Here is a 14,759-nt window from a genome sequence, read left to right as displayed (position 1 = left end):
GCATGTCAGGGAAAGATGTGGCTGCACATGTCCTGTTTTCACAGAACTAGGCTGATGGATGGAAACTACCATGTGTTCTGATGAGGTCTGTAAGCTGAATGACAGGCAGCTGCAGATCGATATAAAATGCAGTCCTAGCTTTCTGGGATGAGTCCAGCTGTTTCTCTGCCTTGGCTATAATGGAAGGAAATCCCACCCTACTGCAGCTCTTCCAGCTGTGTCACAGCATGCTATAGAGATGCTGGCTCCACGTGGAGACAGATGTTCCTGGTAGCAGACACTGTAGACCAGAGAGTAAATCTGTAACTTGTGTAGTGATCTGCAAGACAAGGTGTGTGCTGGGTGCAAAGCAGGCGTCTTCAGAGCGCAAATTTGTCCTGAAACGTCTTGTTCTTGGCTGGCAGCATACAAATACTCTGTTCCCTTTGTCTGGCAGGATGTCTGTATATCAGCATTGAATAATTTTAAAGTTTCCTGCCTCAAAAGGAAATTTCATTTTGTCCTGTTCTCAAGAGAAGTTTAGATTGATAAATATTATGGAAATGTAATATGAAAACATAGCTGATAGAAGAAACACCTACCCAGGAGATGGCAGCAGAGGGACAGCTGTGAGGGTGGGCAGCCATTGGGAAGCACAGCCATGCTGCACTGGGCTCCATCTACTGCAAAATACAGGTACTCACTTCTGCTGTAACCCATGAAACTGCAATTGTTGGACTCAGTAGTGAGGCTTTTAAGTTATTAAACATTAAACTAAAATCCTGTCTTTTCTTTCAGCTCACTTTTCCTGTAGCTGTTCAAGGAATTTGTAGTTTTATAGACTATATATCACACTCCTTTGTTCCATCAAAACCACAGGAAAGAGGAAAACTACTAAAACTAATGATTATTCTGCACCAAGCTTTGAAAACTCAATTTTGGGCTCTTCCATTAAATGTTGTCCTGTGCAGGTGTTTGGAGAATGAGTTAAGAATAAGTGAATGACAATAAATTATTGTTTCTTGGAATACCTTGTGACTCTTTTTCTTAAAATAAATAATAATAAATAAATAGACAAAACCAACCAACCACACAGTTTGATCTTACAAAGTGTTACAAAAGTTAGTATCCTGATATATTTTGTTAGCAGTTCTGTTTTAAAAGTTACATTTCCACTGCTTTGAGGGAAAGAGGTAAATATATTTCTAAAACTGTTGGCACACCAAAGACTGCCTGTGAAAAATTAATTGTAAATGAGAGCAGAAAGGTTGGCTTAAAAGGTAGGATTCAGCTTTTCTGAGGCTATATGAATTATGTACGCTTTATTACCTTTAAAAGGTAATAAAGTTGAGGTATTTAACTATAGGTTTCAAGATGCATTTTTGTACCGTTTCTTTAATACACAAGCTTTTGTTGTGCCCCAGTTTTGCATATAAGAAGTAATACACACAAGTCAGTATATAAGGAATCTGGTTTTCAGTTGTGCAAAACGCTAAGACTTTGTGAAAGATGGAATTTTGTGCCTTAAGATTAGGGACATTTGATCATAGAATCATTCAGGTTGGGAAAGACCTCTAAGATCATCTAGTCCAACTTTTAACCTAGTGCTGACAGGTCCACCATTAAACTATGCTTCTAGGTTCTACATCTACATGTTTCTTGAAGACTCCAGGGATGGTGACTCAACCGCTTCCCTGGGCAGTCTGTTCCAATGCTGCACATCTGTTGTGGTTTAGCCCGGCTGGCAGTCAAACACCACACAGCCGTTCGCTCACCCTCCCCCCTCCCTCTCCGGGATGGGGGAGAGGAACGGGAAAGTGAAGTCTGTGAGTTGAGATAAAGACAGTTTATTAAGACAGGGAAAAGAATAACAACAATAATAATAATAATAATAGTATTAATAGTAATAATGTGTATGAAATAAGTGATGCACAATGCAATTGCTCACCACCCGTTGACCGATGCCCAGCCTATCCCCGAGCAGCCGGCCACCCCTCCACCCCGGCTAGCCACCCCTATATATTGTTCAGCATGACGTCAGATGGTATGGAATACCCCTTTGGCCAGTTTGGGTCAGCTGTCCTGGGTCTGTCCCCTCCCAGCTTCTGCTGCATCCCTAGCCTGCTCGCTAGCAGGACAGAGAGAGGCTGAAAAGTCCTTGGCTTGGTGTAAGCACTGCTCTACAACAATTAAAACATCAGCATGTTATCAGCGCTCTTCTCATTCTAATCCAAAACATAGCACCCTGCCAGCTACTAGGAGGAAAATTAACTCTGTCCTAACTGAAACCAGGACAGATATCCACCCCTTATTCCATACCATTTATGTCATGCTCAGGTTACACTCTTTCCAATACCTTCTAATTAATCACCATTTTCATCTATGATATATAGCAACCATGGTAGCGATGACATACAGTGTTATATGATAATTAACATATTATAATTCAACTCATGGGCTATTCTCACCCAGTATTAGGTCCCCTTGAGGTACACACCGGACCTCCCCATTCTCTTGCATTACCCACCAAGTGCATCCAGGTCCCCGAGCAAAAGCCATCCCACGAATGGGCTTGCCTTTTCCTGAGGCGGGAGTAGCCCAGACTGTCTTACCCAGCATGTTTCTTACATGCACTACAGGAACTTTATCCCCTTCTACAGTGCGTAACAGGTTTGATTGGGCAGGTCCAGCTCGGTTGGCAGATCCTCTAGTATTGACTAACCAGGTGGCCTTTGCCAGATGTGTTTCCCAATTTTTGAATGTCCCAGCACCCATTGCTTTCAGTGTAGTCTTTAACAGTCCATTGTATCGTTCAACTTTCCCGGAGGCTGGTGCATGATAAGGGATGTGATACACCCACTCAATACCATGTTCTTTGGCCCAAGTGTCTATAAGGTTGTTTCGGAAATGAGTCCCATTGTCTGACTCAATTCTTTCTGGGGTGCCATGTCGCCATAGGACTTGCTTTTCAAGGCCCAGGATAGTGTTCCGGGCGGTGGCATGGGGCACAGGATATGTTTCCAGCCATCCGGTGGTTGCTTCCACCATTGTAAGTACGTGGCGCTTGCCGTTGCGGGTTTGGGGGAGTGTGATGTAATCAATCTGCCAGGCCTCTCCATATTTGTATTTCAGCCATCGTCCTCCATACCAGAGAGGCTTTGACCGTTTGGCTTGTTTAATTGCAGCACATGTTTCACAATCATGAATAACCTGTGCTATAGTGTCCATGGTCAGGTCCACCCCTCGGTCACGAGCCCATCTGTATGTTGCATCTCTACCTTGATGGCCTGAGGTGTCATGGGCCCATCGGGCTATAAATGATTCACCTTTATGTTGCCAGTCCAGGTCCACCTGAGCCACTTCAATCTTAGCAGCCTGATCCACCTGCTGGTTGTTTTGATGTTCTTCAGTAGCCCGATTCTTGGGCACATGAGCATCTACATGGCGTACCTTTACAACCAGGTTCTCTACCCGGGCAGCAATATCTTGCCACAATGCAGCAGCCCAGATGGGTTTGCCCCGGCGTTCCCAGTTGTTCTGCTTCCATTGTTGTAGCCATCCCCACAGGGCATTTGCTACCATCCATGAATCAGTATAGAGATAGAGAACTGGCCACTTTTCTCGTTCAGCAATATCTAAGGCCAGCTGAACGGCTTTCACTTCTGCAAACTGACTCGATTCACCTTCTCCCTCAGCAGCTTCTGCAACTCGTCGTGTAGGACTCCATACAGCAGCTTTCCATCTCCGATGCTTTCCCACAATACGACAGGACCCATCAGTGAACAGGGCATATTTCTTCTCATTTTCTGGTAGCTTGTTGTACAGTGGGGCTTCTTCAGCACGGACCACCTCCTCCTCTGATGATATCCCAAAGTACTTGCCTTCTGGCCAGTCCATAATCACTTCCAGGATTCCTGGGCGACTGGGGTTTCCTATTCGAGCCCGCTGAGTAATCAGTGCAACCCACTTGCTCCATGTAGCATCAGTTGCATGATGTGTAGAGGGGACCCTTCCTCTGAACATCCAACCCAGTACCGGCAGTCGGGGTGCCAGGAGGAGCTGCGCTTCAGTACCGACCACTTCCGAAGCAGATCGAACTCCTTCATATGCTGCCAATATCTCCTTTTCGGTTGGAGTATAGCGGGCCTCAGATCCTCTGTATCCCCGACTCCAAAACCCCAGGGGTCGACCTCGAGTTTCCCCAGGTTCTTTCTGCCAGAGGCTCCAGGTGGGGCCATTCTCCCCGGCTGCGGTGTAGAGCACATTCTTTACATCTGGTCCTGTTCGGACTGGCCCAAGGGCTACTGCATGAACTATTTCCTGTTTAATTTGTTCAAAGGCTTGTCGTTGCTCAGGGCCCCATTCAAAAGCATTCTTCTTACGAGTTACTTGGTAGAGCGGGTTTACAATCAGACTGTAATTTGGAATATGCATTCTCCAAAACCCCACGACACCTAGGAAAGTTTGTGTTTCCTTCTTGCTAGTTGGTGGAGACATAGCTGTTATTTTGTTGATCACATCCATTGGGATTTGACGACGTCCATCTTGCCATTTTATTCCTAAAAACTGGATCTCTCGTGCAGGTCCTTTAACTTTATTTTGTTTTATGGCAAAACCAGCCTTCAGAAGGATTTGGACTATTTTCTTCCCTTTCTCGAAAACTTCCTCTGCAGTGTCACCCCACACAATGATGTCATCGATGTACTGCAGGTGTTCAGGAGCCTCCCCCTGCTCCAGCGCAGACTGGATCAGACCATGGCAAATGGTAGGGCTATGTTTCCACCCCTGGGGCAGCCGATTCCAAGTATATTGGACTCCCCTCCAAGTGAAAGCAAACTGTGGCCTGCACTCTGCTGCTAGAGGGATGGAGAAAAATGCATTAGCAATATCAATTGTGGCATACCACTTGGCTGCCTTTGATTCCAGTTCGTACTGGAGTTCTAGCATGTCCGGCACTGCAGCACTCAGTGGTGGCGTGACTTCGTTCAGGCCACGATAGTCCACTGTTAGTCTCCACTCACCATTAGACTTTCGCACTGGCCATATGGGACTATTAAAAGGTGAATGGGTCTTGCTGATCACTCCTTGGCTCTCCAGTTGACGAATTAGCTCGTGGATGGGAATCAGGGAGTCTCGGTTGGTGCGATATTGCCGCCAGTGCACAGTTGTGGTAGCGATTGGCACTTGCTGTTCTTCAACCCTCAGCAACCCCACAACAGAAGGGTCCTCTGAGAGACCGGGCAAGGTAGACAACTGTTTAATGTCCTCTGTCTCTAAGGCAGCTATGCCAAAAGCCCAGCGGAACCCTTTTGGGTCCTTGAAATATCCTCTTCTAAGATAGTCTATGCCAAGGATGCACGGAGCATCCGGGCCAGTCACAATACGGTGCTTTTGCCACTCATTTCCGGTTAGACTCACTTCAGCTTCCAATACAGTTAACTGCTGGGATCCCCCTGTCACGCCATAAATACAGATGGGCTCTGGCCCTTTACAGCTGGATGGCATTAGAGTACATTGTGCACCGGTGTCTACTAAAGCCTTATACTTCTGTGCGTCAGACGTGCCAGGCCATCGAATCCACACAGTCCAATAAACTCGGTTGTCCCTTTCCTCCCCCTGGCTGGAGGCAGGGCCCCTCTAGTCCTGGTCAGAATCTTCATTTCTGTGTTTAAAAGACTGCCTGCTAGAAGTTGGAGCAGCAAACTTTTCAGAGAACCCCTTTCTCCCGATTGTTTTCTTTTGCAACTCACGTACCCGTGCCTCTAGGGTCTCAGTAGATTTTCCATCCCATTTTCTCATGTCCTCTCCATGGTCACGTAGGTAAAACCACAGGGTGGTGCGGGGTGTGTACCCACCATATTGTCTTCTTTGCATGGATGCACGTTTACCCCTAATAGCTGAGACGCTGGTTTGTACAGGTGGGGAAGAAAATACACTCTCTTTAAGTTGCTGGACCTCTTCAAAGAGTTTCTCCAAAGTATTCTCTTTTAGTTGGTGGCCACTGGTTTGTTCAGGTGGGGGGGAAGATAAATTCTCTTTAAGTTGGTGGAACTCTTCAGAGAGTTTCTCCACAGCCGAGACGCAGGCCTGTAGGGAAGAGGAGAGATTTCCTTCGTACTCCCGGAGTTGTTTAGCCATGTCACCCACTGTGGGATCTTCACCGTTTTTCCAGGTTATTATTGCCAATGTGCTGGCCCATGTTGATGGTGCATTCCGTACAAACTTCCGCCATATGGGTCGAGTACACTGGACTTCATCTGGATCTGTGGATGTTTGTGCATCGTTTAAGTCCTTATAAATTACTTCCCGTACGGCTAATTCCCTCAGGTACTGAATTCCCTTCTCCATGGTGGTCCACTTGACTGGTAGACATACAAGTTCTTCCTTGTAGGGATACCTTCCCTTCACAGCTAACAGGAGACGCCTCCAGAGGCTGTGAGATCGTGCTCCATCTCCAATTGCTTTGTCAATGCTTGCATCTCTAGCAAGGGATCCCAACCGCTTGGCTTCCCTGCCCTCTAATTTCACACCATTGGCTCCAGTGTCCCAGCACCGGAGCAGCCAGGTGACAAGCTGTTCACCTATACAGCGACCAAAATCTTTTCGCACATCTCGTAGCTCACGCTGGTATAGGGTTCGGGTAGTTACTGTTGACTTACTGACATCCTCATCCTCATCTTCATCCTCCTGCACACTTGATGGCCCAGCCTCGTCTTCTCCAGACCCAGACTTAGCAGAAGACTTTCTGCGTTCTAAACGACCTGCGTCTCTATACCACTTTTTCACCTTTTCTACAGGGGCAACTTGCACTGCTACAGCTCGCCTCTCCGACCCAGCCACAGGGTCTGCCACAGGGATTGGAATACCCTCTGCAGGGTCAACTTGCACTGCTACAGTTCGTTTCTCCGACCCAGCCACAGGGTCTGCCACAGGGGTTAGAGTACCCTCTGCAGGGGCAACTTGCACTGCTACAGTTCGTTTCTCTGACCCAGCCACAGGGTCTGCCACAGGGGTTGGAGTACCCTCTGCAGGGGCAACTTGCACTGCTACAGTTCGTTTCTCTGACCCAGCCACAGGAGTGGGAATGGCTGTGGGAGCTGGAGCCGGGACGGCTGCGGGAGCTGGAGCCGGAATGGCTGCGGGAGCTGGAGCCGGGACGGCTGCGGGAGCTGGAACGGCTGCGGGAGCTGGAGCCGGGACAGCTGCGGGAGCTGGAGCCGGAACGGCTGCGGGAGCTGGAGCCGGAACGGCTGCGGGAGCCGGAACGGCTGCGGGAGCTGGAACGGCTGCGGGAGCTGGAGCCGGGACAGCTGCGGGAGCTGGAGCTGGAACGGCTGCGGGAGCTGGAGCCGGAACGGCTGCGGGAGCTGGAGCCGGAACAGCTGCGGGAGCTGGAGCTGGGATGGCTGCGGGAGCTGGAGCTGGAGTGGCTGCAGGAGCCGGGACTGGAACGGCCGCAGGGTCTGTCACTAGGTTGATAGTAGCATCAATTGCAGCTCGATAGGCACAAGCCAGACCCCAGCACGCCACAGTGATTTGTGTCACTTTGGAACTGCCAGAGTCATGACACCTTTTTTTCAAGCATTCTACCAGTTTTTTAGGATTTTGCAGTTGTTCAGGGGTGAATGTCCAAAACACTGGAGGTGCCCACTGCCCTAGAAACCTGCCCATATCCTCCCACACTCCCTGCCACTCGCAAATATCCCGCCTCAAGACAGATCTCCGGATGAGATTCCTAAGTAGTTGTTTAACCTTAAACAAAACCTGAAGCGCATTCAGGAGACATAACAACAAGAACATGCTGGTCTGAGTATCCCAAGGATATTCAACATCTTGGAGAGCTACCGTAACTAGCTCGGGGGATAAGAGGGTGGTGAAGGAGGATGGGAGAGTGAACAGGTAGGAAAAAATATCTTCCCCTGTCCCCTCCAGAGACTGACTCCCTGATGAAAAAAGGCAATAGGTGTAATTGCTAATAGTTTCTGAGATATGGTTTCCGAAGTATAGAGTCGACGACAGTGCTGAGTACAAATACCAGGTTAGAGTCATGACCAGATACTTCATCATTTCATAAGCCATCGTTACACTACACAGTACCATAACAATCTTAAACCAGGGCCCGGAAAGGGTAAACAGCACGACAGGGAGCACATACAGAAAGTAACTTGCTATAAAACTCAATTTGGGAAACAGGCACAGCAGACTTGAGATTAAGGCAATCAACATTGTGACTAGCAACTATTAAGCAGGTCGAATACTTATACCAATTTTAGTTTAACACACTCTGGTCAAATCTGTCGATATCTCAACCCTTCGAGCCCCACGTTGGGCGCCAAATGGGCTGTTGTGGTTTAGCCCGGCTGGCAGTCAAACACCACACAGCCGTTCGCTCACCCTCCCCCCTCCCTCTCCGGGATGGGGGAGAGAAACGGGAAAGTGAAGTCTGTGAGTTGAGATAAAGACAGTTTATTAAGACAGGGAAAAGAATAACAACAATAATAATAATAATAATAGTATTAATAGTAATAATGTGTATGAAATAAGTGATGCACAATGCAATTGCTCACCACCCGTTGACCGATGCCCAGCCTATCCCCGAGCAGCCGGCCACCCCTCCACCCCGGCTAGCCACCCCTATATATTGTTCAGCATGACGTCAGATGGTATGGAATACCCCTTTGGCCAGTTTGGGTCAGCTGTCCTGGGTCTGTCCCCTCCCAGCTTCTGCTGCATCCCTAGCCTGCTCACTAGCAGGACAGAGAGAGGCTGAAAAGTCCTTGGCTTGGTGTAAGCACTGCTCTACAACAATTAAAACATCAGCATGTTATCAGCGCTCTTCTCATTCTAATCCAAAACATAGCACCCTGCCAGCTACTAGGAGGAAAATTAACTCTGTCCTAACTGAAACCAGGACAACATCCCTTTCAGTAAAGAAATTTTTCCTAATACCAAACCTAAACCTCCCCTGGTGCAACTTAAGGCCATTTCCTGTCATATCACTTCGTGCCTGTGAGAAGAACCCTATCCCCACCTTGCTACAACCTCCTTTAAGGTAATTGTGAAGTACAATGAGGTCTCCCCTGAGCCTTATTTTCTCCAGGCTGAACAACCCCAGCTCCCTCAACTGCTCCTCATGGGACTTGTTCTCTGGACGCTTCACCAGCTTCATTACGCTTCACTGGACACGCTCCAGCACCTCAATGTCCTTGTAGTTCAGGCCCAAAACTGAACACAGTATTCAAGGTGCAGCCTCGCCAGAGCCAACTATAGGGGGACAATCACTTCCCTAGTCCTGCTGGCCAAGCTATTTCTGTTCCAAGCCCTGATGCTGTTGGCCTTGGCCACCTGGGCACACTGCTGGCTCATATTCAGTTGGCTATTGACCAATACCCCCAGGTCCCTTTCTGCCAGGCAGCTTTCCAGCCACTCATCTCCCAGCCTGTAGTGTTGCATGGGGTTGTTGTGCCCCAAGTGCAGGACCTGGCACTTGGCCTTGTTGAACCTCATACAGTTGGCCTCAGCCCCAGTCCTTGGTCTGGCCTATCCAGATCCCTCTGCAGAGCCTTCCTACTCTCAAGCATCTCAACACTGGCACCTAACTTGGTGTCATCTGCAAACTTACTGTGGGTGTACTCACTCCCCTTGATCATTGATAAAGATGTTGAAGAGAACTGGCCCCAGTACTGAGCCCTGGGGCACACCACTAGTGACCAGCCATCATCTGGAGTTAACTCCATTCACCACAACTCTCTGGGCCTGGCCACCCAGCCAGTTTTTAATCCAATAAAGCATACACCCATCCAAGCCTTGAGCAGCCAGTTTCTTGAGGAGAATGCTGTGGGAAATGTTGTCAGAAGCCTTACTGAAGTCTAGATAGACCACATCCACAGCCTTTCCCATGTCCACTGAGTGCGTCACCTTGTCGTAGATCAGGTCAGTCAGGCAGGACCTGTCTTTGGTAAACCCATACTGACTGGGCCTGATCACCTGGTTGTCTTCTATATGCTGCATAACGGCACGAAAGTTAATCTGCTCCATGAGCTTCCCTGGCCCCAAGGTCAGACTGACAGGCCTGTAGTTTCCCAGATTCTCCTTCTGGCCCTTGTAGATGGATGTCACATTTGCTAGCCATTGATTTGATACTATGGAATTTTTAGTGTGTAGCCATAAAGTATATGAGTGCAAGAGATGGGACTGGCAGAAAACAATGTAATTTTAGATTGCAGTGAAGATAACCGGATGTGTATAGGAAGGTCTGGCCCTAGTAAGGTTTATCACCGATGTAGCTACAATCAGAGCTATCCAAATGCAGTTATTTTGCATTAATGTGAGCTGACTTGTAGTACTATTTAGATTATTGGTAGTGTAATACTCATGACTATAACCTGAAAGATTTTAAATGCAGCTTCTTTGTAGCAGAGTCAGCCCCTTAGGGTTTTTGCTGTGTGCTACTGGAACAATGACATATTTGGCCCCATTTTATACAGTGCTTTTTCAGTAGCATTTGTTTTCTTTACGGTGCTGTTTAAAAATAAATAAGTCTGTGTTCAGCAGTATTCTTGTTTTTATTGTAGTAACGCTGTTAGGCCCTCAGGTAGGCACCACAGAAATACAGTCCCTGCTCCCACAGAGCTTACATGCTAGTTTTCAGAAGTCAGTTTGCTTATAAACTCTCTTGTTCATCACAAATCTAAACGTAACTTTGAGTTTAGACTTGAATCTAGTACTTCAAGAAGTCAGCAGCTAGATTCAGGACCAGAATCAGGTATAACCTGAAATTGTTGAAGGTATTCCTGACTTCTCTTCCTGCAAGCACAAACAGAAGCGTTTGCTGAAGCCCAGCATTTCAGAATATTATTTCACCTGTAACATGCTGTTTTAAAAAAGTAAAACTAACAACAACAAAAAAAACAGTACAAAATATACATAATATTTCCAGCATTATTTGTGGCTGTGCCAACTTAAAAGTGCAGTAAACTCACCCATTACAAAAACTGTGAACTAGCCATGTAAGTATTAATCATAAAAGAAAAATAAAACTAGTAACTTGAAGTTGTTAGGATACAAAACCTTATGCATTGCTATGCCTTCCCTTTATTTTGGGAAAAGTCTTACTTCCAGGACTGGGGGGGAATCCTGTTGTCTAGGACAAAATAAAACCCAGTGTAGACTAGTGAATTGAATCATTGCTGCCCAGCTGATAAACTGTTAAATACCCAAGAAGCTGGGTGTCTGCTACTCACCTGTACTTGCCACCTAAGGTGGAAGAAGGAAGTCTAGTGACTGCCTCCATCATTTGTGGTGCAGGCAGTAACAGAAATGAAGGATGCTACAGTCTGCTCCATTATGAAATTCCCAATTTGGCCTGGACTGCAATGACCTTGGTTATGTAGGAGTTTCTTACATATATAGGTGTGGGATTTTGTTTTCTTTCTCACAAGTTTATACAAGAATTGAGGCAGACAAATTTTTACCCTTATTTTTAGGGCATTTGCCTGCAGGGTTCATAACTATAGGTCAGGACCTTATTCTTTAGATCTATACAATAATAGCTACATTTTTTTAAACTTGTTAAACAATTGTTTTGTTCACAAAATCAGCTGATGGCAACAATCTTATTTGACAGTTAAGATCAGAATCCAGATTATTTTTTCAGAATGTCAAAACAAACAAACAAACAAAAAAAAACACACCTCAAAATGTGTAACCTTTCATAGATACAAAATAAACCCAAAACACAAAATTATACTGAGCACAATGCAACTGTCACTGCAAATGAAGCCGTTATTTGCCAGAGATTGGTTGGCCCATGACTGATTAAAAAAGACTGAATGAAACTTTCAAATATGCTCACATCTAATTTTTGAAAAGTTCCTCAGAAAATAATTCGAAAGGTGCCTAATCATACTGACAAACTAGGTTTGGGAGAATGAAAACGTGACTTTGGGTTCTGAGTCACTTAGACACATTTAAATGTTTTACTCTTCAAGTAAATCACCTCGAGTCAGAAACAATTTTACTTGCATGACAGCATCCATAAAAAGACAACACGCATCTTGTCTCACAACTGGACATACGTATAATTAATTAATTGCCAGCCACAAGAGTGAAAGGCAGACAAAAGGCCAAATCCCCTGACTGTTAACCAGTCTTACAGCAGAGGACTTTGTGAGACCGAGCTTTCATTAAAACTGGCCAGCATGTGATAAATTTGAGGTGTGTTAACTTACACAAAGTCAACCAAGTGTGCTCAGAGCTCATCCAGAGCACTACAGTACTTTACTGTATAAAGTATAAGTTAGCTTCTTCAAGACGCGAAAACGTGGGACCAAATAAAACATGACAGGTAAGAAGGTCATACTGAACTTTGGTCTCTTGGAGGGCACTGAGATGTTAAAAAAAAGAGTGCAGTACACAGTTTATAGAGCTTAGGTCTTCTCTGTCTTCTGTCCTAACATATGCATAGTTCCTCAGTCATTATCCCCTTTAGTTCACTTTATGCTCTTGGTCTTGCAAAATCTTCTAGTACAGAAATAAAGGCAAGATCTTGAGTTTCTTCCCTATTTATGTCAAAAGCCAAACTGATGTCAGAGTGACTGTGCGTGTAAAGCCCAGTGTAACAGTATTGGTAGTGCTCCTCTAGTTGAAATTTGAAAAAAGTCATAACATGGCAGAGAACACGGTGTAAGTGGTTATGAAATTCATATTTTCTTCTCAGAGACAGTATGCAGAACGCAATTATATGTATCATTTGGCAATATTTAAGAAAAAAACAACAACAGTATACTTCAGTATTTTGTGACCATAGTGCAAGGAATTTGGTGGTATTTTGGAACAGTATGCCTGTCCATTTGTCCTACAGCATACACAGACATCCTCATACACAGTTCCCACTTCATAGAATAGTTAAGACAAAGGTTTGCTGGTGCAAATCATTTCTCTAAAACAATAAGGATGGAGCTAGTCAATGAAAAAATGAGTTTTCTTCTCCCAGTCTGGAAGTGGTATTCACCACACATTCATCATCAACTTAATAGAAAGTGTCCTTTACACATATGGTATTTGTCAACTGAATTACGAACTGATGCTGTTCCACAACAATCTGAAATAAATTGCTCTGTTTCACTCTGCAGTGGATCAGAAGTGTTGCTGGCACAATATGTTACTGTAAACTCCGGACCTGCCAGTTCTAAAGGCTAAGTTTGTTTGAAAAGCAAAAATATACAAGAAAAGGCACTATAAATCATTTTTTGAAAAAACAAACTGTCCTGCAGTTACTCTCATAATAGAGTAGAATCTGTAAAATATTTTCATCTATAAAAAAGACACTTTAATTAAAAATGTTTAAATGTTATTAAGCTTTAAGGCAATCTAGCTGAAGAACTGAGTGTATCACAACTTCTGTTGGTGGCTCAGATCTCCTCTCTTTATACAGGTAACTCTTCATCTTCAGTCTTTGTCCTTTGTGAGTTCTGTAATTTCATCGATATCTTCTGTATCCTGTGTCATTTTTTCATACTGTCTCTTGAAGAAGCCAAGCTGTGAGAAGTATTAAAATAACACGGTCACAATCAGTCATCAATAGTTATTTTTCTTGGTTAATCTAAACATTACAATGGTAGAAGTACATGATGCATTCACATGCACACATACAGTGTTTGATTTGTAAATGATTCCTAACTGTAAAGTGAAAGGAGCTGGGCCTTAAACTCCTGCCTGGTACAACGAATGCCAAAACAGCAGTTCTGAGTAGCCAGTTGTCTCCCTGCCAAGGTACAGGGATCTCTAGGCTGCCTTGGTGTGCCAGGGCTTCAAGAGCCAATGCTCTGGCACACACAAAAACCTTTCCCTCCCCCTTATCTAGATAACCTTTGTAAATCACTTTTTGCCCTCGCCCTTCTCTGTTTTTGTCTGTCCAGCACATGTCCTCTCCTTGCTCCTGTTTCCCATCCTTGCCCACTCAAAATATGAGAGTTCAGAGTCCAGTTGGTGAATTGTGGAGGAAGACAGGCAGTGTCAAAAGACAAAAATGCTGCTGCCCTCATTTTGCACCATTGGCAGCCCATTTGTCATTTCACGTTGCTAATTTCTATGGTGACTCACTTCAGAATTTTGATTTTAAAAGCATTTCTAAATGCTCCCATCAAGGGCGCAATGCCAATGCAATGTTATTCTTACTACCAAACTGGGTGTGCAGTTTTGTTCAGCACTTATGAATCGAGATTCCAAAGAAAAGAGCCCAAATGTATTTATCCCTTTCTGCTTTTCTTTTTAAGGATATAAACACCTACTTACTTTCCATAAAACAGCAACCAGTATTAACAGCAAGAGGAGTCCAGCCAATATACTGCCAATCACAACACCAATGGGTATCTCAGCTTTCTCATCTGGTTTCATTATTATAACTGGGATCTGAAAGCAGAGAGATTGTGCATTAAGGGTTAGTGTTAACTGCACATTAAGTAGGATTTGTAAACCAAGTCCTTATCAAGAATAGCTGTGCTGCATGCATTCCAGGATAAACCACTGGAACATGCCAGGCAATTGCAAACCTTTCACTAGTGTTCATACACACCTGCTTTCACCACAGTAGCACAAGGCAGTGCCATTTAACCATTAGGGACACTCACCACTCTCGGCTATACACAACAGGCAGAGAGGCAATCTCTTCCTTTCAGCTTTCTGCCTTACCAGGAACAAGGGTTCTTTTGGAGTTGTCCCCACAGTGCACGGACACCCTACCACTAGGTAAACCACAGATGCTTAAATGCAGGCTGGGA

General features: G+C 45.3%; 1 protein-coding gene across 2 annotated transcripts in view; it reads right to left on the bottom strand.

Annotated features, from left to right (window-relative positions):
* Positions 1-10,530: 10,530 nt before the first annotated feature.
* Positions 10,531-14,759, bottom strand: part of ITGA2 (integrin subunit alpha 2) — a 66,316-nt gene continuing 62,087 nt past the window's right edge. For both annotated transcript variants that reach the window (XM_040542247.1, XM_040542246.1), the window contains 2 exons: positions 14,275-14,391; positions 10,531-13,518 (listed from right to left, as the gene is read on the bottom strand). In XM_040542247.1, coding sequence (XP_040398181.1) covers positions 13,429-13,518; positions 14,275-14,391 — 207 coding nt within the window. In that variant the 3' untranslated portion in view covers positions 10,531-13,428. The remainder of the gene's footprint in view (positions 13,519-14,274; positions 14,392-14,759) is intronic.

This window comes from Cygnus olor, chromosome Z (assembly GCF_009769625.2).
Source record: "Cygnus olor isolate bCygOlo1 chromosome Z, bCygOlo1.pri.v2, whole genome shotgun sequence".
In the NCBI taxonomy this organism is placed as follows: Eukaryota; Metazoa; Chordata; class Aves; order Anseriformes; family Anatidae; genus Cygnus; species Cygnus olor.
Note: the sequence above shows the minus strand (reverse complement) of the source record. Positions and strands in the feature narration are given on the sequence as shown.